The sequence below is a fragment of the Molothrus ater genome, chromosome 23 (assembly GCF_012460135.2).
Source record: "Molothrus ater isolate BHLD 08-10-18 breed brown headed cowbird chromosome 23, BPBGC_Mater_1.1, whole genome shotgun sequence".
Classification (NCBI taxonomy): Eukaryota; Metazoa; Chordata; class Aves; order Passeriformes; family Icteridae; genus Molothrus; species Molothrus ater.
In genome coordinates, this window is record NC_050500.2 from 3318887 (window position 1) to 3345204 (window position 26318).

Here is a 26318-nt window from a genome sequence, read left to right on the forward strand (position 1 = left end):
TCCGCCCAGGGGAGGAGCCAAGCATTCCTACCTGGATACAATCTGAGGGTTGGAGCACCACAGGCAGCCTTTGCCCAGTGCATTCCCAGAGGAGCAGCTTCTGCTGCCCTGCATGGCCAGAGGGAGCCCAGGCCCATCTCCAGCAGCCCTGGAGCTGCAGAGGAAAACTCCCCCCTTGTGCAGGATCCCTGCTCCAGCAGAGCCACAGCTGGCACTGCAGGAGGGCTGAGCCCCCATGGGATGGGGCTGTGCCACCCCCTGACACACAGAGGGCAGGGCATGGTCTGACTCTGGCAGTGGGGATTTTTCTTTGTTTGTTTGTACTATTGCATTTGTATTTTAATTTTCCTAGTAAAGAACTTTTTATCCTATTCCCATATCTTTGACGGAGAGCCCCTTAATTTCAAAATTATAACAATTCAGAGGGAAGGGGTTTACATTTTCCATTTCAAGGAAGGCTCCTGCCTGCCTTAGCAGACACCTGTCTGTTCAAACCAATACAGGGGTCACAGCTGTGAGGGGTGCAGCATTCCCACTGCCTGGATTTCCTGCTGGCAGGGCAGGAAGGGCTTGGGCAACCTCCTGCATCCACCCCTCAATGAGTTAATCACTGCAGGGGAAAGAAACAGTGCCAGGCCCACCAGCCACAGGGGTGGTTTCATGCTCATTCAGAGCTAAGGGCTGTGAGGCTAATTCCAATAAATCAAAGAAATGTACTTTGTTTCTTCTCTAATCCCAACTCTTTCTCCAAGCACAAGTCAGTGGGTTTAACTAAGGATGAAGAGTGAGACATTTGTCCCTGACTCCATGAGCCACTTGGTATTTGAGGCCGCTTCTGCTGCTTCCAACAGGAGCCAGAGTTTTCTTAGAGGTACTTTCTATTAAAAAAAAAAAAAAAAAAAAAAAGTGAAAATAACTCATTTGGACGTGGTGAAGCTTAGAGGTCACAGCTGCCATCCGAATTCCCCAGGCTGCTCAATTCCAACCCCGGCATGCTGGCACAGGGCTCTGCTCCAGTGCCCCGTCCAAGAAGTCCTGAAAGTAACTGCCAGGGCAGGAGCACAAAACCCTGACGTGGGGAGAAAAAGCTGCTCCTTCCAAAACCTTTATCTTCTGAAGGACACGCTTTTTTGTAAAGAATTAAACCCCTCGGGGAGGGCGGCTTGGAGTCTGCACCCCACACCACACGGGCTCCATGGACAAAGGGAATTACAGTGATCCCCTGGCTCTCAGAGACCATCTTCTGGCAGGAGGCCAAATTTGCAAGGAAGTCTTCCAGAGCAGCCAAATGATTAACACCAAACTGTAACTGTAAAATGTAATTAAAAAGAGCAGCCTACGTGCTGCTGGAGTAACAGCAGCAGGCGGGGAGGAACGCGGGATAAGAGAGTGAAGTGAAATAAAAGCAGCAGGTCTTGGAAGAAAGGGCAAAGTATTCACACAGGAATCATCTCTTGCACTCAGAAAAGTTTCAGCTGAACCAAGGAGCTCCCTCCTACAAGAAAAGACTATCCACATTTTCAATTTTCTATTCCCCTTTCTGCACATCTAGAAGTAAATAAAGAAACCCACAACAGCTTCCTCGTCCCCACTGGCCCTTCACTCTCTGATTTGAAATCAGTGCGTTTGGCTCCTGCTTCCCCATCCCCTGCCCGACAAAACCCCTCCCGGAGCTCTTTCCTTGCTACTCACATGTGGGGCTGCAGTTTGGTGCCAGCAGCCAGCGGGGACATTCGCAGCGCCACGATGAGCGACAGTGCCACGGCAGGAAACTCCATCGCAGCTGCCGCTCTCCCTCCAGGTGCTTCCAGCGGTTATCCCGGGAATCCCGCCGCCTCCTGCTCCCAACGTGCCCGTGTCTGTCTGTCCCTGCAGAGGACGAAGCTGTGGGAGCACAGGGGGAGAGCGGATTTATCCTTCCTGGATGCTTCCTCCCTCTCCGGTTCCGCTCAGCCACTTTCTTCACTCCACTGGAAATCACAGCGCAGGTTGCAGCTGGATTTTTCCCCAAACCAAACCCGGCTTCTCATGCTGGTTTGCTGGCGGTGAAATGCGCTGAAGTGACTTTTCCTCCTGGGATTTGCTTTCCTGGCAAAGCTCGAGGAGCTGGGGGCTCACAGGAGCTGGGTTGTGCCCAGCAGAGCAGCCCCATGCGGGCTGAGCTGCTCCGGAGCTGCCATCCCCTTCCCGAGGCACTTTGAAATCCAGCCCTTGGCAAGGAGAAGGAGAAAGGAGGAAGGAGGGGGTGCTCTTCTGGCAGGAGAATCTCACCTCGAAGGGGTTTTTTTCCCGAAGCAGGCAGGGTGATCCTTCAGTGCATCCACAGAGCTGCGGGCATCCTCCGGAGCCGGGAGAGAGGAGCTCGGCACACACACTCACCGGAGCAGCTTCCCCGCGGGTCAGGGCAGTAACAAAACTTCCCCCTGCCTTTCCCAGGTCCAGCTCCTTCCCCTCACATGCCTCTTTGCTCGCTGTCAGTCAGAAATCCCTCCCACGAGCGGTGCCCAGCCCCGAGCAGAGGAGGGGGAGGATGCAGGGATGGAGCAGCGGTGCCTCGGGGCTGCTCCTCCACTACCCAAGGCTGTGTGCGGACACACCAGCCCAAATCCCTTTCCCAGAAGCTCGAGAAACATCCCACAGAGATTCAGTTTTCCCCATGCACTCCAGCAGATAACAAAATTGATTGCTTCCCAAGGAAATTCTGCTGGCAGGGACACCTCCAACTGCACACAGCAGCTGGCACAGTGGGATGGGGAGGAGGAGAGCAGGGATGCTGCACTAAACATCTCAAGCAAATCCTCCCCAAGGGCCAGGAGGGACCAGAGCAGCACCTCTGAGCTGCCCCAGGGCCCTCCAGAGCTCACTTGGCCTGGGGCAGGTGCTGATTTCCATCAGAGAAGCAGGATAAGAAGGAGGAAGGCTGAGATAGTTTCATGGACATATTTTGTGGCTGAAGGACAGCCATTAATCAAGACTAAAGTCCCCAAGGGCCATGCCCAAAAGCTGCTCAGTCTTGGGAAAAACTGAAGCAGCTGCTCCTTACACCAGAACCCTCCTAAGGTCGCAGCAGTGCCATAAATCCTAAAGTAAAGAAAAGAGCAGGTGAGGGGGTTAATGCTTCCACTTAGCAGTAAAATATCAGCCAAGCCTAATGGATGGGAAGAAAACATCATTCATTCTTCCTTGATAAGAAAGGCAGCTACATAAAGATGTTTTATAACAACAGAGAGAGCTCCAGGATACAATAAATCCAGGCTTCTCTTTTTCTGTCTGGGATTAGAAAGTTAGAACTTCCTTACAGTAGGAAACAGGCTGCTCCCAGTGGGCAGGGACTGGGCAGAGCCGGGAGTCGGGCTCCCTCTCCAGGACACGGCCAAGGATGGGGATTGATCGGGGCAGCCACAGCTGCTACACTGCCCCAGGTGACAATCCTGGCTGTCACAGCCCGCTGTAGGGTCCTGGCATGGCCACTCTCCCCGCCACAGCCACCCCAGCCAGGCTGCCTGCAGGGAGAAGGGGAAGGTCCAATGGGAAAAGCTGTGCTTTGAGGAGTGACCCAGCACAAACTCAGCTCTGCAGTCCTTTTAAAGGCCCTTTAAAGCCAGGAGACACCCAGCACAAACTCAGCTCTGCAGTCCTTTTAAAGGCCCTTTAAAGCCAGGAGTGACCCAGCACAAACTCAGCTCTGCAGTCCTTCTAAAGGCCCTTTAAAGCCAGGAGTGACCCAGCACAAACTCAGCTCTGCAGTCCTTTTAAAGGCCCTTTAAAGCCAGGAGAGACCCAGCACAAACTCAGCTCTGCAGTCCTTTTAAAGCCGCTAGTGAGGTTTCCCACCTAAAGAGGCCCACGTGAGCAAGGGCTGTGGAGAGCAGGGGATTCATGGGACACATGTGAAAGACAGATATCTGAAACCCTACCCTGTCTGTGAAGTCAATTTAGTGTGTTTTCAATTTTATATCATTTCCCAGCACAGCTGCCCGACAAGGATGTCATCCTCTGGCTCCACGAAAAACAGCCCTGAAAGGGGTCCAAGATATGATACAGCTCTATAAATACTGATGATAATATCTGCAGTCATGCCAGAGACCACAGAAACTGAAACATTAACGTGCCATTCATTCCCCAGCATTATTTAATCTTTGCTATCAATGTGCTGGATATGATATGGGCGCCAGGGCACTCCATGCACAATCCTGTCCCTATCCCACCCTCCTCTGGTACCTTCCTGAGCTCTGTCCTGATGATATTTCAGGATTTTGCACATCTGACCCAGATCTGCTTCACAGCAGCTGTGCCTGAACTCTGTAGACCCACACATCTTGTTCCTTTATGGGTATGTGAGAGTCTTGCCCAGACCACCTGGGCAGAGCAGAGCACAATTTTGGCTGAGCTCAGGGCCTCCCACTGTACATTGTGTGATGTGTGTGGGCTCTTGTCTTAGGCCTGAAAATCCACAGCAGGGCTGAGAGAGGCCTCAAACACCTCTGGGTCTGCAACCATGGTGGCACCCGGCGCCTCATACAGCCCCAGATGTGTGACAGCAATGACACCTGGTACCTGATAGAGCTCTGGGCAGGGGATGTGACAGCACCCACCCAGGTTTGTGATGGTGACAGCACCTGATGCAGCCCCAGTGTGTGACAGCGATGGCATCTGGTACCTAACCCAGCTCTGAGCAGCAATAGTGACAGCACCCACCGCCCTGCTGTGTGATGGTGACAGCACCTGACACCTTGTACACCCAGTGTCCGATGGTCACAGCACCTGACACAGCCCTGGCCATGTGACAGTGACAGTACCTGGTACCTAATCAGCTCTGAGCAAGGGATAATGGCAGCACCATAGCAAATGACTTAGCCATAAGATAATGACTAATGATAAGATAATGACTTAGCCATAGCAAATCTAGGGTTGCTAAATTCTGTGCCAGCCACCGCAGTTATACAGGAGACCCAAATTAACTTTATAACGGCGTAAAGAGTGGCCACATGTTACCCAAGCAGCCAAGATTAAAAAGCAACTGAGCTGCCACAAGCCCGAGATGCCAATAAGGCCTCCCCCTCAAAGAAGATCTTAGAACAACCGCTTTGTACAGCCCCAGGTGTGCGACAGCGACAGTCCCAGCAGCGGTCGCTGCGTGACGATGACAACACCCGATACCAGGACCTCATCTCGCATCCCGCATCCCACCGGGTCTCGGCCGGGGCTGCAGGGCCGGGTCCCGGGCAGGGAGGGCTCTGCTGTGCCGGTTCCCGAGCAGGTAGGGCTCTGCCGGGCCGTGTCCCGGGCAGGGAGGGCTCTGCAGTGCTGGGTCCCAGGTAGGGCTCTGCTGTGCCGGGTCCCAGGCAGGGCTCCGCACTGCCGTGTCCTGGGCAGGGAGGGCTCTGCTGTGCCGGGTCCCGGGCAGGGAGGGCTCTGCCGGGCCGGGTCCCGGCCGGGGCTGCAGTGCCGTGTCCCGGGCAGGGAGGGCTCTGCAGTGCTGGGTCCCAGGTAGGGCTCTGCTGTGCCGGGTCCCAGGTAGGGCTCTGCAGTGCCGTGTCCCGGGCAGGGAGGGCTCTGCAGTGCTGGGTCCCAGGTAGGGCTCTGCTGTGCCGTGTCCCGGGCAGGGAGGGCTCTGCTGTGCCGTGTCCCGGGCAGGGAGGGCTCTGCAGTGCTGGGTCCCAGGTAGGGCTCTGCAGTGCCGTGTCCTGGGCAGGGAGGGCTCTGCAGTGCCGGTTCCCGGGCAGGGAGGGCTCTGCCGGGCCGGGTCCCGGCCGGGGCTGCAGTGCCGCCTCCCGGCGCGGCGCGGAGCGAGAGGCGGCTCTGAGCGCTCCGCCCGCCCCGCTCCGCCCCGGAAGGCTCCGAGCGCCCGCCCGGCGCCGCCGCCGCGATGCTGCAGCTGCGGGACGCGGACGAGTCCGGCCCGGCCGGCAGCCCCGGCAGCCCCGGGGCCGCCACGCTGGTGCCGGGGGGAGCCGGGCCGCCCTTCGAGCCGGCGGCTCCGCCGGCCCGGCAGACGCTGCGGCCGCTCAGTGTCCGCACCGCGGGCCGCGCCGGCCGCCTCCGCCAGTACTTCGTGTTCCGGGTGCGCGCCGGGAGGGGCGCGGGGGCGGCCGCGGGCAGCGCCCGCCCGCCCGCCCTGACCGCTGCCTTGTCCTCTCTGCCTTGTCCCCCCCGCAGCCCGGCACCATCGAGCAGGCGGTGAGCGAGATCCGCGTGGTCGTGCTGCCCGCAGAGGACGGGGAGGTGCAGAGCGTGTGGCTGCTCACCGAGTGAGTTCCGCGGCGGGATGGGAGGGGAGGAGATTGGGATGGGATTGGGATGGGCGCTGCGGGAGGGGGAGATGAGAGCCAGGATAGCCTCGGCCGCCGCGGGGTTGGTCCGGAGCCGCACAGCCCAAGCGCTATTCGGTATTAAACCTGGTGAATATTATTCCATGGTCCAGGCTGGCTGCAGCCATCATTATTTCATTATTTCTTTATAACCCAGCCCTTCAGCTCCAGATCAACGCTCCCGAGTTAACCCCTTACTAAATCCAGTCCCGTAGAGAACTCACTCCTGCAGAAAAGCACAGGCACAGCTTTAACAAACTGACCCAAAGCCCCGTGTGTGCAGCAGGGCTCAGACCCTCAGCCTTGCACTGGCCCTGCAGATGCAAAGCAAAGTGACAGAAAATACAGCGTCACCAAGACTACAGATTTGCTCTCCTCAGCAATTCTCCTTTCTGCCAAGCTCTTGAGTGTTCCTAGCCATGAGTCAAAACCACTTAAACTCAGTGGTGTTCTCTCCCCAGAATCGATCACTGGAACAACGAGAAGGAGCGCCTTGTCCTCATCACCGACTGGTCCCTCCTGGTGTGCAAGTACAACTTCATCAGCCTGCAGTGCCAGCATGTCACCAGGATCGCCCTCAGTGCCGTGGACACCATCTCCGTGGGGGAGTTTGTGTTCCCACCTAAATCTCTCAACAAGTAAGCAGCCACAGGCACAGGTTATTGGGAACAGACTGAGCTGTGAGCCTGACCACAGGAACGGTCTGAGAATTCTTCCTTTTGTTTGCTTAACTTTGCAAACAATTCCTGAAGCTTTACTAGAACTGCTCAGGGTAGCTGCTGGTTTGCTGGGGTGGTGAGTAGTTGCACTAACAGCAAGTTGCTCAAGGACTTTCAAGATAAGAGGAGTATATTTGGGAGCAGAAACTCATCATCATTACATAATGCAGTAAGTAGTAGTAACACCACCTCAGCATGAGTAGAAAGCTGTGAGTGGCAGGATACAGGGGCTGTCACAGGCTGTGAGGGATGGCCAGGGTGTCCCGGGTGCTTCACCTTCTTGCTCTCAGCTCATAAGCACGTTCCAGGGCCTGAATTACTGCATTTCTTGCCTACTGTAAAATTTACTATCACTTGTATTTCAAGATAGCTTCTGGATCCAAGCAGGTGTTTTTCAGACAGAACATTTTTAGTTAACCTTGCTCAAAGGCAAGTTTTACCCTGTTCATTGTGCACTGTCAGGAGGGAAGGTGTCGGTATCCGCATCCAGTGGGACAAGCAAAGCCGAGCCTCCTTCATCAACAGGTGGAACCCTTGGTCCACCAACATCCCCTACATGACCTTCACCGAGCACCCCATGGCAGACGCTGACGAGAAGATCTCATCCCTGTGCCGGGTAAGGAGCTGCTCCAGGCACCTCATTGAGCTCATGGGGTCAACACAACTTCAACACATCAATTAATCAAACAAAATCGGTTACAGCACAGGTGGAACTTGGAGCTCCATCTCCCCAGTCTCCAAATTTTGACTTGCAAGGTGGCCCCACTGTCCCCTTTTGCCAGCCACCCATAACTGGGTGAAACACAGAGGAAGCCAAAACTTCCGAATGTACAGAGTCCTGTAAAGCCCAAAAGCAAATGGATCTTGGGCTGTTTCTGTTCTTACTTACCTGACAGGCTGATGGACTTTTCATCTAGGACTGCCAGCTAATTAACAGACAGTTTAATTGCTCACTGAAAACCTTCACCAAGGTGGTTTTCTGTTCTTTTTGTAATAGGTGCTTCCCTCTGAAGGTTTGTCTAAAATTAGAACCCTATTAAGCATAACACATCAGTGAGCAGGGCAGAACCACAGTCAGAAATAAACACCTGGTCACTGATAAGTTTAAGTCACACATCAGCAGTGTCCTGTGTGAAATTAACTGAATCACTGAGGTTAAATATCAGACTGTGACTGTCGCAGTCCATAGAGCCCTGACAGCTACAGCTTTAATGCTAATCCTTCACCATTCCCTATCAGCAGCTACTTAACAGTTTGCAAAACAATGCCATAGCAAGGTGATTTCTTTTCTTCCAGCTGGAAAACTTTCAAACACAGCTGATCCAGGCTGTGAAGAAAGCCCACAAGGAGGGCCCAGTGCCAGGAAGTGCTAACGGGGTGTTGGTGCTGGAGCGGCCCATCCTCATCGAGACCTACCTGGGACTGATGTCCTTCATCAACAACGAGGCCAAGCTGGGCTACTCCATGACAAGAGGCAAAATTGGATTTTAAACCCCCTTGTGTGTCACCTGTTCAAGGGCAAGTGAGTTGGGGAGAGGGTGCTGACAGCAGAGCACGTGATAAAGTAAAGTTGCCAGGGGAAGGAATGGAAAAGAAAGGAAAGGGGGACGTTGTAGGACAGTTCCCAGGTTGTTTGGGGAATGCACAGGCTGGATTTGAAGCAGACACAGGGTGGTGCCAGCCTTGTATTTTGTACCTTATTTACAGCCCTCACTGGTCCTTATGCAGGGTGAATGAGCCGTGGTGTGTTCTGTGTCCCAGAGCCTGCTCTTCCCAATCCATCAAGTGCCACTGGAACCTGCTGAAGCCCCCAGAGCACAGCAGGACCTTGGTGCCATTGGAACCTGCTGAAACCCCCAGAGCACAGCAGGACCTTGGTGCCACTGGAACCTGCTGAAGCCCCCAGAGCACAGCAGGACCTTGGTGCCACTGGAACCTGCTGAAGCCCCCAGAGCACAGCAGGACCTTGGTGCCACTGGAACCTGCTGAAACCCCCAGGGCACAGCAGGACCTTGGTGCCACTGGAACCTGCTGAAACCCCAGAGCACAGCAGGACCTTGGTGCCACTGGAACCTGCTGAAGCCCCCAGGGCACAGCAGGACCTTGGTGCCACTGGAACCTGCTGAAGCCCCCAGGGCACAGCAGGACCCTGGTGCCATTGGAACCTGCTGAAGCCCCCAGGGCACAGCAGGACCCTGGTGCCATTGGAACCTGCTGAAGCCCCCAGGGCACAGCAGGACCCTGGTGCCATTGGAACCTGCTGTATCCCTGTGTACGGTCTCAAATCCTGTCGTGTGCTTGGGACTCCCTTGTGTTGTTTAAGAGGAATTGCTGTTCCAATCACCATGATCTCAGAGCTCTGATTAATGCCTGTTAGGAATTTTCAAAGCTGTCAGTCAGTCTTTAACAGTATTTGCTAGCTTTTGCTAAAGCTGCCACTGTTCCACCTGCTCAGCAGCAGTTTGCGAACTCAATATGCATTTCTGAGCTTCTTGTTAAAATCCCTCTAAGAACCTACTGGAACTTCCTCTCTACTTCTGTTTCTTTGCTGCAGCCACAGAATAAAAACTGTTGTGAGAGAACGTTGCCAAAAGCCTCACAAACACATTTGCCTTCAAAGCTGTTCTTTGTAGAACTGAAAAGGAATTCTATTTTGGTTAGATTGATACTCTTAGCCATTTTTCTTAAATCTACGCTAGTTTGAGCCAGGACTTTTTAACGGAGACAGAGAAAACTTTCAGCACTGTGTGTCAGCCTTGATTCATACATTCCTGCACTGAACCTCTCATCCAGGGATGAAACTCAGAAGAGATTACAGCTGTAATTGCTCAGGAGGTGACTCTAACAAGCTTTTTCCTTGTGCATGACCTTCTCTCCATGCCCTTTCATCAGAGCTGGATGAACACTGTGCCACAGTGGTTTTGATCTTAATGTAGGTGAGTGTTTGTGAAACTCCTGTTGCAGTCAGTCCTGACTCCAGCTTTCCAAGCTTCTCCGTGCATTTTCTAAGTTACCTGTTCAATTTTCATTAACCTTGCAGTAAAGTTAAAATTTCAACTCTTACTTGGCATTTGTTCTTCATTTTCTGGAGACTGAGGCTGTGAAATTAGGTAACAAAAGAAAAAATATCCAGTAAATTCCTAAACAAGAGGTTCCCTCCTTGGAAGGACACAGGGAAAAACAAGGAAGGATTCCAACTGCTCCTTCCCTGCCAAACCATCCACTCCTATTTGGCACCAGAGTTGGGACAAAAAGTCTCATTTCAGTTACCTGTAATTCAGCATCTTCAAGTGTCAAATTGTGATCCCTCTGGCAAAGATTCCATGTAATAAATCCACGGTGGCCCAGGCACAGTTACTGTCACCCAAAATTATTTGTGTGCAAGTAACAGTTTCCTTGTGCTGGGGTAAATCACTACATCACATCACTGATCACACTGAAACAGACTTTCAAGTGCAGAGGTGCAGGTTTATAGTTTGTAACTATCAAAATATTTATTGGAAATAGAAAATTTACATAATAGCTATACATTATATATACACAGAGCTACAGTTTTAGAAAATAAGGGTTCAGAGTTGAAAAATACCAACTCCCTCAATATTCAGGTTTTCTTGTAATAGACACTCATTCCTTACATTTCACTTGCTACATCACTTCATTCAAATGCAGTCACAGTATTTCACACACTGAGCTTGGAGCTCCTTCAAATAAATAACTTATAAATACAAACACTTCAGACTGGGCAACAAGTTTTCAATCCTTTTCCTCTTTCTTCCTCAGACTTGGGAGCAGTTTTAATGCATTTTAGTTCTTTTATTTTACCTCTTCTCTTTCCAAGTAACACACACAGAAGTGGTCCTTACTCAGGAGCAGCATGGAGTCCCCACTGGAATGCCAGGAGAGAGACACAATCTGGAAGTCACCTGCAGGAAGAGATCAGTGTGTCAGCCAGGAGCTGGCAGCCCATCCTCCTGCTGGAGGAAAAGGCAGCTGGAATCAGCCACACAAATAAATCCCTGCTGGCCCCATGCTGTCCCTGAGACATTTCCTGTGTCTCACTATGAGCTCCTCTTTTCCTGAGGGTGAAAACAGCCATTTTCAAGCAGTTCCAAGAACACACCTGAGCTATTTCCAGGATAACACTCAGATCAATTTATAAATGGAATATTATTTTTCACTGAGTCTGGATTCTTTAGTTCTTTTCTGTCAGGGTCAGGATTAAATGTGTGAGATGGATTTCTTGTTGGGACTCAGACGTTTATTAGTTCTTAGCTCTATTACAGTCTCACAAACCCTGAGTTCTACAGCACTTCACTCTAACAGGCTAAAAATGGAGCTGTGTCTCTCTCTCTACAAGGCCTCAACTGTCCAATTAAGAAATGACACCTAAATTGTTTTTATTTTTAACCCAATGACCAACCACCCAGGCCCCGCAATGGGGAGTTTTATCCAATTCCACAAAACCACCCAAACCCATGGAAGAGGGGAAGGAGGGGAAGGAGGGACCAGCATCCACTCTAAAACTTCCATCTTGCTATATATATATATATATATATATATCACTTATATTCTAAACCCTTAAACTCTAGGTTTTCCACCCTCTGATATCACACACTTCTATGCAAACTCCACACCCCCAATCCCAGTTCCATCATTCCATTTTGGAAGCCTTCTCCACGGCCTCAGGTCAAATGCAGCGTTCTCCTGGGGAGAAACTTTTTCCAGCACAGAAAATCTAAAAGTTCTCAGCAGCCAGGGTTCCAACAACGGAGCAGTTGCTGGGAGGTTGTGTGCTCACCTTCCCCAGGCACCTTCACAACGACACAGCCAGCTGGGGACCACAGGTACACTCTGCTGCTGCCCGTGCACACAGCCAGGCGGGGCTGGCAGGGGTCCCACTGGAAGCACTGGATGGTGTACAGCTGCTCCAACACCACTGCCAGCTTCAGCTTCCTGATGTCCCAGATCCACACAGCGTTGGGAATGTTATCTGCAGAGGAAGCAGCAGTTGTGTGATAGCTGGAGGATAAAGGATCACACGTGGTTTTTCTAAATGCACAGGAACAGACAAATCTGTACAACACAAATCTTTAGGTACACCCCAGGGTTAGCACTACTTGAGTTATGCCAAGCAGAGCCTTCAGGAAATATTGCAAAAAAAGGTAAAAGTGATCTAGTCCATCTCCCAGTCCTTCCCTGGCTTTTATCACATTTGTCTGATGGGTTTTGCACCTGACCCAGAGCTTTGGCATCCAGGCACAAACAGCCCCTCAACAGGACCAAAGGGAAAAATGGAACCTTAATTCCATGACTTTCACTATTCAGGAAGTCAGAATTCCTCCTGCTATAGGTCATGCAGAGTTCTGCCTTTTAAGAGACCCAGGCTGTAAGTGGGAAGATTTGTTTCATTTTCAATACAGTGTGCTCACACAAACTTGAAGAAATATAAAACCCCACTATTTTCATTAAATACAGAGCCAAGGCTGAGTTCATGCCCCGATCAGCAGCTCTGGCAGCTCACAACAGTTAACACACACTACAAGACAGGCTGGGATTCCCCTGTAGTTACACATCTCCCAACAGAGCTGATTTTACAGGGCCATGACTCTTTTTATAGTGCAAAGGATCATTTCTGCTAAGGAAACCCCCACATGCCCTTCATGGTTTCCCCTCTAAGGCAGGGCAGTCGGAACTTACCATTTTTGGTTGCCAGGAAACAGTTATCTGCACTGAAGGCCAACATCCCAACTCCCACTTTGGGATTTGCCTTGTCAGCAACTGGTTTGATGTAGTGTAAAGAAACTGGCACTTGGCAAATGTCATCTGGAACAGGAAATAAAAGTATGTCACTAAGTGAGCCTGGATGGATAATGCATTTATATCCAACTGTTAAAACCCCTCATCTCTGAAGTGATAGGACCATATTTTACTCTTCTCCAAGATGTTCCAATCAGAATTTCAACTGCTTTAAAGATACTACATCTTCACACAGCCGCCCTACTACTATTCCTGCCCTCCTACAGAAAAGGAAAGGCTGGAAATTCAGGCAAGACTGAGATTAAATCAGGAAAATGAGGAGAGATTAATTTTTCTACTACCTTCTAACTACTATTTCAAACACTGTTAACCAAAGGTGATTTACAGTGCCACAAAGACTGAGACTGATTTTTACTGCCCTAGAGAACATCCAGAGGATCTGTTCCACCATCCAAGGGGCAGAGTTCACCTACAATGTTTATTTAAAGACTTCCCAAGGCAAACTCAAGTGTCTGGTTTGAGTAAACTTTGGCTTACATTTACTCTGTGTGCTGAAGAGAGAACTAGCCAATGCTCTTGTTGGAGGGAAAGAAAGTCTCTCTGTGCCAAGAGTTGGGGATTTCTCCACTTCTTTATACACAATCTACAAAGAAACAAGTGAGAGCTCTACAGAAGGGCCTTGGAGAGTTTGAACATGGGCTGTTACCAAATACCCACATCCCACTGGCTCATTTGCACATTTAGTACACCTCAGCATCCCCTGGTTCATCAACAGAGGAAAGGGCTTCAGTAGGCAGATCTGGAATCCAGTATTCCCAGTGAATTATGGGCCATTTGGAACCATGATCAGGAAAAACACAGCAGAGAATAAGCCCCAGGGAATGCACCTCGTTCATTATTTCTGACAGCAAATTAAATCATCCCCATTATAGCAGGACCATGAATCTCATTTTTACAACCCAAAATCTTTCATCTGATTCTGTCACAAACAAAGTGCAGCGCTGCAGAAGGAAAATAGCAAAAATATTTTAGTGTGCCTGCAACATATTCCTGAACACAAGCACCAGGATAAAACACAGCAACTGCAATTCCTGTCTGTGTAGTGGAGATTAACAGAGCTATTTCCATTTGTTTTCCATGACACATTTTACACCTAACTGGAAGTTAAGGCATTTTTCAGCCGTGAGAAGCTTTGCTGAGGTGCTTTAATGGCTCGTGCCTGGCTTCTGGCTAAGAGGCAGAGTCATGTGAATATTGCAGGCTTAAAATCCACACACAAACTCTTCCAGGAGGTCTGTTCAGTCCCTCTGCAATGGCAAACAGCACCACACACTGTTCTCATTACCTCCAGGGATGAGATCAGCTCAGGATTTTGGGAAGAGCAGCTCTGCACCTGCTGCCAACAGCGCAGAATCTGTCAGGCCTTGCAGGTACAGGTATAAAGGATAAAAATCAATGCTGACAGATGTTCCAGGAAATGCCCTTTAGGTGAGCTGGATGAGCCTGTCCACACAGGATGGAAAATCTGAACACAATCCAGTTCCAGCACTGTTTAAAGTTAGGAATTGTATAAAGCTGAGACAAATCTCTCCTGTTCAGTTTTCCAGTTTGCCATCGGCTGCACACCCAGATCTGTAATGCAGCCACCACCTACACCCAAAATACATTGGCATGTGACAGGAGCATCTGAAAATCTATTACTGCTCAAGAGAGATGATCACAGACACATATTCCACCAAATTTGAAAGGAGGATTCCCCTTTTTTGTTACATTCCCAGGTTGCCATGCAATTTCCCAAGCCCTGGGAGGAAAAAAAAAGAAAAGTCCCCAGAATTAAATGGATTAATGAGCATCTTTCAGATACAAACAGCAGCACGCAAGCTCTGCTAAGGTCTCCATGGATTTGGGATCCACACTTACAGTCTTTTTGCTGGTAATGACTGCTGGATGCTCAAGCTCTGTGATCTTCTTCCACGTCACATGGTTCAGGATACGCACCTGGCTCAGGAAACACGGCAAGCAGAGACTGTTAGGGCAAACTTCTTCAAATTATTTAAATAAAAAAGGCAGGAAACACTTCTCACCTTTTCATCAAAGCTGCCAATGGCCAGGAACTGGCTGCTGGGACTCCAGGCAATTGATTTGATGCCCAGGGGCCACTCGTAGGCACGGTAGGAGGAGAGCAGGCGCCCATCGAGGGAGTACAGCAGCACCTTGTACTGAAACACAGCACAGCCACTCCAAAATCCAGCAATGCTGCTGAAAACCACAGGCAGGCAAGTCATCCTGCCAAACTCTGCCTGTTTATCATGCAAGTTAAATACAAAGGTACAACTGGTCTCTTATCTATGAGTTAAGGAGGCTTCGTTGCTCTGTTTTTGGATGAATACTTTCAGTAACTGTAAAATCACTGTGCAAGTGCAATGTCAGTAAAGCTGTACAAAACTCTTACACTCCTCCATTATTCTTCTTCCATTATTTCAATAATGAAGGCAGCTTCTACAATGTTTACAATTTTTTTACAAGATAAATTAGAAATAATTTGCTGTCATTGAAGGTTTAAAGAACAGCCACGTCCACTTGCAAGGACACCCATCCCCAATACAAATGTAATGTTTAACAAAAGCTGGACTCACACCCTCTTATATTCAAAAGAAACATTTTAAACACTAATTATTTTAGTCACTGCTTTATACATGATGGCCAAAGACCAACTTGAGCTCTTCAAGAAAATAATCTGCTTTTCCTCTTACCTCCAGGCACGTGTCCCAGGCTGCCAGCACACAGCCATTGGGAGCCCATTCAATCCCAAACAGATCCTGGGTTTCAGTGTCAAAATGCTGCCCACAAAAGAGAAACCACAAAACCATTTGAAACATGCCAACAAATCCTGTTGCATCTAAGATGACAGAATGTTCAGTTTTAACCTTTCAAGGGCTACCACAAACACAAAAGAGCTTTTTATATGCCAGAGTAGCAACAAAAATATTTCTTCCTGTAATACATGCTGCCTTCAGTGGATCTTTGATCCCCTCTACAGAAAAGCAGAAAGTTTCTATACCTTCAAATGAACAGCATTTCATAAGAGAATTAAATTAGTTACACTGAATCAGTCAAAAATCCAGGAAAACTAATTCCTTGTCTTAAAGCCCAGTACAGGATCACATAATCCCAGAAAGTGTGAGCTGGAAGGGACCTTACAGGGACAGGGACAGCTGGAAGGGACAGGGACACCTTCCACTATCCCAGGTTGCTCCAAGCCCCATCCAACCTGGCCTTGGACACTTCCAGGGATGGGACAGCCACAGCTTCCACTTCATTAGGGGAGAGCTCAGGAACATGACAAACATTTAGGGGTATTTCCCAAATTTTCTCTCAGCTTCTGCTGAGGCTCAGAATTCCCAAATTAGAGGTGACACAAGATACAGACAAGTTCTTAGTGAGGTTTAATTGCCCAGATCCAGCCCGTGGCCAATGCCACCCTCCATGGACTGATCCCATGTGTGAATACTTTATACCACATGTCCCAAGTACCAAGCACTTGATGCTCTCACTGTTTCTCTCACTGTGCAGGTAACCTCCTGCAGAGCAGAGGGGGAGCAGAGGCAGAGCTTACCCTGAGGAGCTGCCAGTTCCTGCACACGAAGATGCTGATGAAATCCTTGCAGTCGCGGCGCTCCGCCACGGCCATGTAGCGCCCGTCCTTGGTGAAAGCCACCCCTGCCACGGCACAGATTAATTAAAAATGGCTTAAACAGAAATCAGACAACAAGGCAGAAGAGCTGATGAGTCTTCAGCGAGGCACAGTTACTCCCAGTTCAAAGCAGAACTAAAAGAGGAGCCAGAATCTCTCCACAGAAGGTCACATTAATCAAGGCGAAGCACGGTGTTACTGATTCATTGTGTCAGCAATTTTTAGGCTCAGAATGTACAATTTCTCAGGATGAAAAGCTCCAGCGTGCTTCAAAACACATCTAACCACTGACAGTTGTTATATAAACCCAACAGATTTCAAATAACCACTTCATTTAGCCTGGCTAAATGGATCAGTTATGCAACCATCAGGTCTCCACTAACTCCCAGGCATTGCTCCCCATGCTCCTGGATTTTACATGGAATACATAATTGTCTTTGTCATCTCTGGGATACAAGCCTTGGGCAGGAAACTGCTCACCACAGCCATGTGGTCTGACAGCCCTGACACAAGCTTCCCTTTCCAGCCTTTCCATATGCAGAAGATGACAAAAGTCACTTTGGATTAATTCATCGGGAGCACGTCCAGCATAATTTAATGTCTTAAAGGATCCCTCAGAGGCAAACACAACACAGATGCACATGTGAAGAGCAGGCACATGGATCAGCTGGAATCCTTCACTCAGACACTACAACCTGGCTGCAGGTGCTGCTCGGAAGGGACAGGACCAGAGCCTGTTCCCAAAAATGGGGTTTGCAGTCACATTAAAGTCATTTTCCCTTTCTGCCACATCAAAGGACCATTCCCAGCCAGGTGTTACTTACCTTGCTGGCATGCTTTGGGGTACTTGATGTAAGACACGGACTTGGTGCACAAGGACCACACCGTGATTCGCAGCTGGCACAGAGACAGGGAGCAGTTTTGGTTATTTGTGTAGGTTTAAAAAAAAAAAAAAATTAACAGGAAAACATCAACCTAATTCAGCAACACAAAGTGGATCAATGAAACTTCTGTGATTAATTAATTCTGCAGCTATTTTGTGTAACACAATGACATGGGGAGCAGCTATGAGGAATTATGTCCCAATTTCTGGCAGTTAGCAGGGAATTTACCCCAAACTTACACAAGTAAGATGGGATACAAAATTCACAGCACTGATATGGAGGAAACCTCTTCACAAACACTGAAGTTCCTGACACTGGGCAGTAGATTGGGAAGATATTTGTGCTAGAGTCACTGTGCAGTTGGAAAAACAGATTCATCACAGAATCTGGAGAGAGATGGGGAGTTTCCTGCCTTTATGAATGGATGACAAGTTACAGCCCCTTCAGAACACTGCATCCCTTGGGAAAAGGCTATCAAGTATGAGCATTGAGCTGGATTTTACAACATTTAGAAACCCTCAGCTTTGATGGCTGATTTGTGTTTTGCTCTTCCTTCCTCAGGCACCCTTACAGAATTACTGAAAAATTCAGACACCCAAAACCTGCTATGCAAAGCAAGGCTTTACACTGGTGTTTGGGGGATTTCTGGAGAACTGTGCCTCCACAAGCACCAAGGCAGACCCAGCCTCCCCAGAGCTCCCCAAGGTCACAGCTGCACTGCAGGCTCTGCCCTGCCATCTGCACATTACCCAATTAAAAACAAATACTCCCTCTCCCTTAGCAACGGCAGCCCAGACACACGGGCATTCACCAGGGTGGCACGTGAACCTTTGGATTTGGAGCTGGAGCAAGGAATGTTTCCAGACTCAGCTTCTGAATTTGTGTTTTCCCGCATTTTACTGCGCCAAGGAACAGCTACAGGTAGGACTTTTTCCAGTGAAGCACCTCTATCACAAAGCTTTCCCTGAACAATTGAACACCGAGATTAATTCTGATCCATTATGTAAAATGCCAGAATTGTCCCCATTTCCTCCTCCTCCTCCCACACCCCACACAGCCCAGCAGTCTTGGGAGGAAGGTTCTCCTACACCTTTCTGCAGGTTTGTCCTTGACAGCTTTTCCTTCCCTGAAGGACCTGGAATGCTCAATGGTGACAAAGGATGCTGAGGGGGCAGCCTGTGGATGTGCTTCACTGATAGCACTGCAGGTTCTGTGTTGCAACAGAATTTGGAGGTTTTTCCCTTGCTGACATGATCAGTTTTGGTGGGAAGCAGAATTCAAGAGATTTACAGGGTTCAAACCAAGCTTCAGAATCCCAATAAACACTGCCTCCCTGAGATCCATGGAATCCCAAACAGACCCTTCTGCCTTACACATCAGGAAACTTCTGAGATTTGAAGAAAAAACACAGAAATCTTTCCCCACGGATTCACAGAATGATGTGGGCTGGAAGGGACCTTAAAGCTCATCTTGTCCCTGCCCCTGCCATGGACACAGACACCTTCCAGTAGACCAAGTTGCTCCAAGCCCTGCCCAACCTCACAGGGAAGGATTTCTTCCACTATCTCACTGTCCTCTGTCAGTGGCAAGCCATTCCCCCTTGCCCTGTCACTCCAGGCCCTTGGAAATTGGCTCTGTCCATCTTTCCTGTAAGCTCCCTTCAGGCACTGGAAGGCCACAATGAGGTCACCCCAAAGCTTCTCCTCTCCAGGCTGGACAATCCCAACTCTCCCAGCAGAGCTGCTCCATCCCTCTGATCACCCTGGGGCCTCCTCTGGGCTCTCTCCAGCAGCTCCAGGTCCTTCCTATGCTGGGACCCCAGGGCTGGAGGCAGCTCTGCAGGTGGGGTCTCACCTGGGCAGGAGAGAGGGGCAGAACCTCCTCCCCTAAGTTCAGCAGCTGCTGGAGGAACCCACGAGATGAACATGAATCAACTTTTATTGATTAATGACCCTGGGGCCGCTCACTTCCGGCCACCCAAAGCCAGCGCTGTCAGTCTGCTCCTCAGGCAAGATTTACTTTAAAAATACCAACACAATGCCTCCACACATTCCTCTGCAGCAACTGCAGCACTGAAATGCTGCTGGGGACTATTAATTGCATCCCTAAATGCACTGGCTGCCCTGCCTCCCCTGAGCAAAACACACAGCACACATTCTCCAGCCACTTAATACAAGCTTAGCAGCTGCAGGCTTCGAATGCTCAGGGCTGGATCATCATTTTTCCTGACAAAGGCATCTGAGTGCTGCTACTCAGCCTCATGAACAGCTCCCCTGGCCTGCTGGGCATCAAACACACTGCCATCCTGGACCACACTGCCTGCTCCAAGCCTCAGGAGGCCAGCACACCTTGCATGGCACAGTCACCCACACAAAAATACACCTGCAAAAACCCAGACTACAACTAAAGATGCCTCTAAGTGTCTGAAAAGCAGAGCCCTCATCTTCACTCCATCTGTCAGCCACAAGACACTTTTAATATCTAACAAGATCAAAGAATCACAGCCAGGAAAGAACATTAAAGATCATCTTGTTTCAAATCTTCTATTCACAGATTCATTGAGGTTGGAAAAGACCACCAGGATCATCAAGTCCAATCCAAGCTGTGCCTGATCCCCACCTTGTCACCCAGCCCAGAGCACTGAATGCCACCTCCAGGGATGGGGACTCCACCACCCAACTCCCTGGGCAGCACCTGACCACCTTTTCCATGAAGAAATTCCTCCTGATGTCCAACCTGACCCTCCCCTGGCAGAGCTTGATGCTGTGTCCTCTTATCCTGTCATTCTCTGTCTGCTCAACTCCACTCTCTCCCCTGCAAGGGCTGCAGGCTCAGAGGAAAGCACACAGATGCATTCTGTAATTCCAGTGTAATTTCTCATCCAACTCACACAACTGGATGGTTTGGTCTAGTGCTAGGAACGTTTAAAACCAGATCATTTTGCTTCCTGAAAGCAGGATCCTTTTCTGTTGTTCCATTTGTGCCCACTCAGACATTCCTATAGAGAAACACACATTATGTGCTTAATGTATGGATTTCACACCCCCTTCCCTTAACGTTGTGTTTACAACTGAATTGTGACAGAAAGGGAAAACCTTCATATTCCCACCTGGAACATTCCACAATCTCATTTAAGTTGCCAACATAAATGAGATGAAGAAGATTAGAAGGATTATGTCACAGCTTGCAGACAGGATCAGGAGCAACAGAAACACCAAACACAGAGGATGAGAGAAGAAACCAAACGCTTCAAAAATGACAGGAAATTTCCATTGCTGCTATTGCCTTTCTCAGGGAATTCATGGAGAAGGGACAATTGTTTTTATAGAAGGAGAACAGCGCATGATTAGTGAAGTCTGCAGCAAGCCCTTCTCCACTGCTCCTTTTGGGAAATACCTTCTCTTCAGCATAGATTGAGTGGAGTTGTCAAACTCAAATCCTCACAATAATGGTGTCTGAGAAGTTTTCAGCTGTTGTTTTGCAGTGGAAAAACAAACCAAAAGCAGAAGCATTTTTAAAATAGCCTAAAAACAGCTGAGAAATAAAAAGTATTTAGATGGTAACGTGATAAACAGTGGCCCAGGACCACGGCCCGATGTTGACAGCTCCAGGCAGGTGTAGGACTGGTGATTTTCAACAGACAAAAACACACTTTTAAACAACCTACAGCTCAAATGACTGTCAACTCTTGTCCCAGACTTGACTGGGTCACTCAGCCCCCTTACATAGCAGTGTCTGTCAGCACTGGATTTCAGAAGATTATTCAGAGTACATTCCTCGCCAGGAAGCATTTTTCAGCCAACGCAGCCACGCACAGTTACTAAGGATTAACTGGGATACACACAGAAACACACGCTTCTCCCTGCTGCTGCAGCTCCAAAGAAGCTCCTTAACGCTTGAGGACTTGACATGGAATGAGACAAAGCACCAAGTATGTAGTTTGTAAGCACAGCTCTTCAGAGAAACACTCCAGAACATCTTCACACTATTTATCCCAAAATGTGAGGGGCATGAGGAAGCAGAGAATCCCAGGATGGCTTGGGTTGGAAGGGACCTTAAAGCTCATCTTATCCCACCCCTGCCATGGGCAGGGATACCTTCCACTAGGCCAGGCTGCTTCAAGCCCCGTCCAACCTGGCTTTGAGCACTTTCAGAAATGTGAAGAGGATCCATTTCCTTCAGATCCTTTACCTGGAGCTGTTGGTTAAGCTCTACCTGTGCCTGTAAATTTTGGCCTTGGAAGGAGTCACATGGGGTTCAAGACCCTCCACAGGACACACTGATAATGTGGAACTGCCTCCCAGAGTGGATTTCAGTACAGGAGGAACACTGACCACAAAGAAACCCTACAAATTAGCTGATGAATTCCAAGTGTCAAAGGATGGTGCCAGACTCCTTTTTTAGGTGCCAGTGACAGGGCAAGGAGCAATGGCCATAAACTAAAACACACCAAGTTCCACCTCAACATGAGGAAGAATTTCTTTTCATGGAGGGTGGCAGAGCACTGGAACAGCTTCCCAGGGAGGGCAGGGAATCTCCCTCTCTGGAGACATTCGAAACCCAGCTGGATGCATTTCTGTGTCACCTGCCCCAGGTGACCCTGCCTTGCCAGGGGTGTTGGACTGGATGATCTCCAGGGGGCTCTCCCTACTCCAACTATTCTGGGATTCTGTAATGATTTTTCTGAGGCAAAATGGTAAATACAGATTGCTAGAAAGAAATTAGCCCAACCATAACCTTTAAAAAAAAAAACCTTTCTTATTCCTCAGGGAATAAGAAAGTTCCTTGTGAGCTCTCAGTGGAGTTCACACATTGATCTGAGGAATAGCAAGTGGTTACTTGGTGCTGTTTGGAAGCGACCAAAGCCCAGCTGAGCTGACAGGGAACCCCCAAACCCTCCAGGCAATCCGTGGATTTGATAAGACACTGCTATTAAATATCCTGAGCACTGCCCACATCCACCCCCCCCAGACTGTGGATTTAGCAGGGAGGGAATAAACACAGCTCCAACCACGGCCTGGCCCTGGCAGCTGTCTGACAACAGCTAATTTAGCAACCTGTTTACAGCTGGAAAGGAAACTTATCCCAACACAGATGCCAACTTGGCAAAGGCTTAATGAAATCCTCTAAGGTCAAACCGAGTTCTGTTGGGAGGCAATAAATCCTCCCTGGTCCACCCCCACATGCACGTGCCACGAGATCTTCTCTGGGAGCCTGACACAGCCCCAGCCTGCAGTTCTGCCTCCTCTGCTGCTGCCTGACCAGCAGGGATGGCTGCTCTGCCTCCAGGCTGGAATTCTGGGCTCGCTTTTAATTTTTATTGCTGCTATCAGGGCAGCTCACACCTGGGAATACCAAGGTCTAAACTTATCACTCCTGTCTAGAGGGATGGGGGAGTGGGTCTGTACACACACACAGTCTGTCCACAGCAATATCCTACTAACAATTTCAGGATATCCTAATATCCTACTAACTAATTTTTGGGATTTACCCAAAAAAAAGGGGAATCTTGCACTGCAGCATGCGAATTCTGTGCTAACCAGAGTTATGGCACAAGATCCTGTCACCTAACACCCTTCCACAGGTTTGGAAGGAGTAAATACAAAAAGAAAGTGTCTCACATGTTGCTCTTGGCTATTTTCTGACCCTTCATTGTTGTACTCAATAATAGCAATCATCAGCTCTAATCCAAAAGGTGGAAAAGTCAGAATCCACAAGCTTTCCAACAAAACTGACCATCCACAAACTAATTTGGATTCTACATTAGTAGCATCCCCCAATATGGGTCTCAACAAGCATTAAAGGTGTTATAATTTTAATTTGACAAGTTCCACCAGCAGTCTGGCTCCTGTGTGTCAAATCAAACAATTGGGAAAATATTTCCAGGATCTGGATCTAAATCTCATAGGTCAATAGGTCTGTAAGTTTTAATTTAAAATCACTCTGAAATGTTTATGGTTTGAGTTTTTAACTAGAAATCCTGGGCTTCTCTCACCATGCAAGCAACATACTGGATTTCTAAGACTGCTTTGATGAAGGCCATCAAAATCCAAAACATCAGGATATGTTCTAAACCACACAATTTTACCTTCAAATTTAAGTCTCCATTTTCTACCTTCTCACCAGAAGCAGGAGGAAAAAACACTTAAAATGTTCCACTTAGTGGAACAACAAACACCCAGCCTGGCACTAACCCGAGTCACACACAGGAGCACAGAGCTGCATCCGCGCTCTCCGCCACCGCTGCAGCTTTAAGGGCTCTGGGTTATTTTAGGAGGCAAAGGGCAGACAGCAACACCTGACACCGAGGGGAGCAAGCCTGCCTGCACACTCACATGGAACTCGGTGGTGTTGAGGATGTGACGCCCGTCCGGACTCCAGCATGAGGCCACCAATCCCGCGGAGCCCTCGTCGATCTTACAGTACCACTCCGACTGCTCCAGGGACCAGACCTGGGGCAGGGAGCAACCACACGGAGCAGCAAGCATCAGCTCAGCCAAAGCTCTGCTCAGGAGGGTTCCCTGCAGCTGGCAACAGGCTCCTGCATCCCAGCTCAGGGAGCTCAGCGACACCCAACCACCCGCAGCCATGAAGGACTGGCGCTGGATCCCGCTGCAAAAGTGAGTCCCGTACTTTGTGCGGTCATGGAAAGGGCAAATGATGTGGGGTTGGATTTTTTTCTGTGACAAATATACTGAATATCCAACATTTAAACGGGTTTAGGCCATTTAACAAGCTTGCATGTTATTTATTTCTGAAGGATAGTCTCCAATTCTGATCTGTTTTGCTAGATATTTTTATCCGAAATATTCCTTTTCAAACTAAGATTTTTGTCGTGGCTTTCAAAACCTCGGCGTGCTGGGTTATCCTCAAACTGTGTTATCAATAACATCAGGTGCCTCAGCAAAGCCTCAGACTAGTGCTGGCTTTTAAGCTCTCACTCACATCACACCCAAACCCCAGCAGGACACACACCCTGTGCTGCTTTCATGCTCACCTGGACAATGCCCCGCTTGTACATGGCACACAGGATGAACTGGGAGTCCGAGGACCACTCGATGTACTGGATCTGATCCATGCAGCTGTAGAGGTGGAGGATCTGCAGGGAGCTGGCATCCCGAACCACCAAGCGGTGCTGCACACACGAGGCCTGGGGGGGACAGGGACAGGGCTGAGCTGGGGCAGGATCCTGGATGGAGCACCAGGGCTGCCCCTGTCAGGCTCGCTGTGATGGCAGGTTTAGCTCAGAGAGCTCAATGTTGTGTTTAAAAAAAAAAAAATCCTCCCTGTGGGTGGTGAGCCACTGGCACAGGGTGCCCAGAGAAGCTGTGGCTGCCCTATCCCTGGAAGTGTCCAAGGGCAGGCTGGGCAGGGCTTGGAGCATCCTGGCACAGTGGAAGGTGTTCCTGCGTGGGACTGGATGAGCTTTAAAGTTACTTGCACTCCAAACCAGCCTAGGATTCTGTATTCTATTCTATATGCACTGAGCTCCACTGCAAACTACAGTGAGAACTAACCCGGGGGAAAGGGGCTTTAGAGCAGTAAACAGAATCCTCAATTCTATAATTGCTAAGCAAGAAACTCCAGTTTTTTAAAAAATTACTTTCTGTCTGATACCTTATTTTATTTCATAAAATCCCTTAATGATTTGGGTTGGGAGGGACCTTAAAGCCCATCCAGGAACACCTTCCACTACCCCAGGCTGCTCCAAGCCCTGTCCAACCTGGCCTTGGACACTTCCAGGGACCCAGGGGCACCCACAGCTTCTCTGGGCACCCTGTGCCAGTGGCTCACCACTCTCACAGAGAACTCCTTCCCAATATCCCATCTAACCCTGCCCTTTGGCAGTTTGAAGCTGTTCTTCCTCCTCCAGCCTCTCCAAACCGTTGTAAAAAGTCCCCTCCCTCTTCCCTGTAGGCTCCCTTTAGGTAGTCCTTAATTTAAAGTACTAATTCATCTAACTGATTACGGTTAATTAAACCAAACTCAGGTCTCCGGTGTTGACCCTCCGTGCCTCAAAGCCTCTCGGCAGCAGCCTCGGAGCTCAGGCCCGCAGGCTCCGGGGCTCCATCGCTGCCCCGCAGCGTCCGCCCGCAGCCCGGCCCGGCCCGGGGGGCCCCGCGCAGCGGCCGCTCGAGGGCCGCGCCAACCGCCCTGTCCCGGGCCGCACGGCCCCGGTGAGCGCGGCCAGCACTCACCAGGCATTTTCCGTCGGGGGAGAAGCGGCCCAGGAGCCCCGAGAGCTTGAAGAGCTCCGAGAAGTTCATGGCGGGCGCGGCGCCGCCGGGATTCGAACCCGCCGCGCTCCGCCCGCCCCGCTCCGCCGGGGACCGCCGGAACGGGCGGGGCCGCGCGGGAGGGGCCGGCGCGGGGCACGCCGGGAGTTGTAGTCCCTGCGCCAACCCGGCAGGGGGCGCCCGGCGGCGGGAAGCGCGCGGGAAAGGCGCGCGCGAGCCGCATTGGTATGCAAATGAGCCGCTAATGAGCCGGGTAATGACGCGGTTAATGAGCTGAGCGGCGCGTTCCCCCTCCTCTCCATATCCTCAGGGAACCCTCCCTTATCTGGCGCCTTTCCGCGGGCAGCATCCCGCGCATGGAATAGTCCTGACTGATTAACCGGCCCTTCTGGCTAATTAATCAGCCCTTCGGGCTAATCACTACTGCCGGCTAATTACCGACAGCAGTGGGGGCACAGGTGGGATGTCCCGCCAGATTCGCCGGAGAGGACAGAGGAACTAATAATTGGAATAGATGTACCGCAGTAAAAAGGATGTGAACTGTCTGGAATCAATCAATCAATTAATAAATAAATATAGGCACACCAGGGGTAGATCCCTGATAACCCCTCTCAGAGGACGTATTCCTTTGGGAAACAGCCCCCTTCTTCCTGAAGGGAGGTTGTACACAGGTAGGGTCGGTCTCTGACAGAGCCAGAGGACGCAGTCTCAAGCTA

At 49.9% G+C, this 26318-nt stretch overlaps 3 protein-coding genes across 4 annotated transcripts in view; 1 reads left to right on the forward strand and 2 right to left on the reverse strand.

Annotated features, from left to right (window-relative positions):
* MEGF6 (multiple EGF like domains 6) overlaps positions 1–1778 on the reverse strand; it is a 100310-nt gene extending 98532 nt beyond the window's left edge. The window contains exon 1 of the mRNA XM_036396481.2: positions 1693–1778. Within this exon, the coding sequence (XP_036252374.1) occupies positions 1693–1778 (86 nt within the window). The remainder of the gene's footprint in view (positions 1–1692) is intronic.
* A 4091-nt stretch (positions 1779–5869) lies between these two features.
* On the forward strand, positions 5870–10093 carry TPRG1L (tumor protein p63 regulated 1 like). 2 transcript variants are annotated; one of them, XM_036396411.2, is made up of 6 exons: positions 5870–6064; positions 6160–6251; positions 6773–6949; positions 7493–7646; positions 8327–8552; positions 8759–10093. In XM_036396411.2, the coding sequence occupies exons 1-5, from the start codon at positions 5870–5872 to the stop codon at positions 8519–8521; spliced, it is 813 nt and encodes a 270-aa protein (XP_036252304.1). In that variant the 3' UTR covers positions 8522–8552; positions 8759–10093. The 2 variants fall into 2 exon arrangements, with proteins under 2 accessions (XP_036252304.1, XP_036252303.1); XM_036396410.2 differs by having other exon boundaries at positions 8327–10093.
* Positions 10094–10492: 399 nt separating this feature from the next.
* WRAP73 (WD repeat containing, antisense to TP73) lies at positions 10493–25646 on the reverse strand. The gene is made up of 12 exons (XM_036396409.1): positions 25564–25646; positions 24363–24515; positions 23701–23817; positions 17306–17378; positions 16404–16507; positions 15541–15627; positions 14872–15006; positions 14708–14785; positions 13325–13430; positions 12728–12853; positions 11829–12020; positions 10493–10953 (listed from the first exon to the last, which is right to left on the reverse strand). Exons 1-12 carry the CDS (start codon positions 25630–25632, stop codon positions 10844–10846), a joined length of 1350 nt encoding a protein of 449 aa, XP_036252302.1. The 5' UTR covers positions 25633–25646; the 3' UTR covers positions 10493–10843.
* Between the last annotated feature and the right edge of the window lie 672 nt (positions 25647–26318).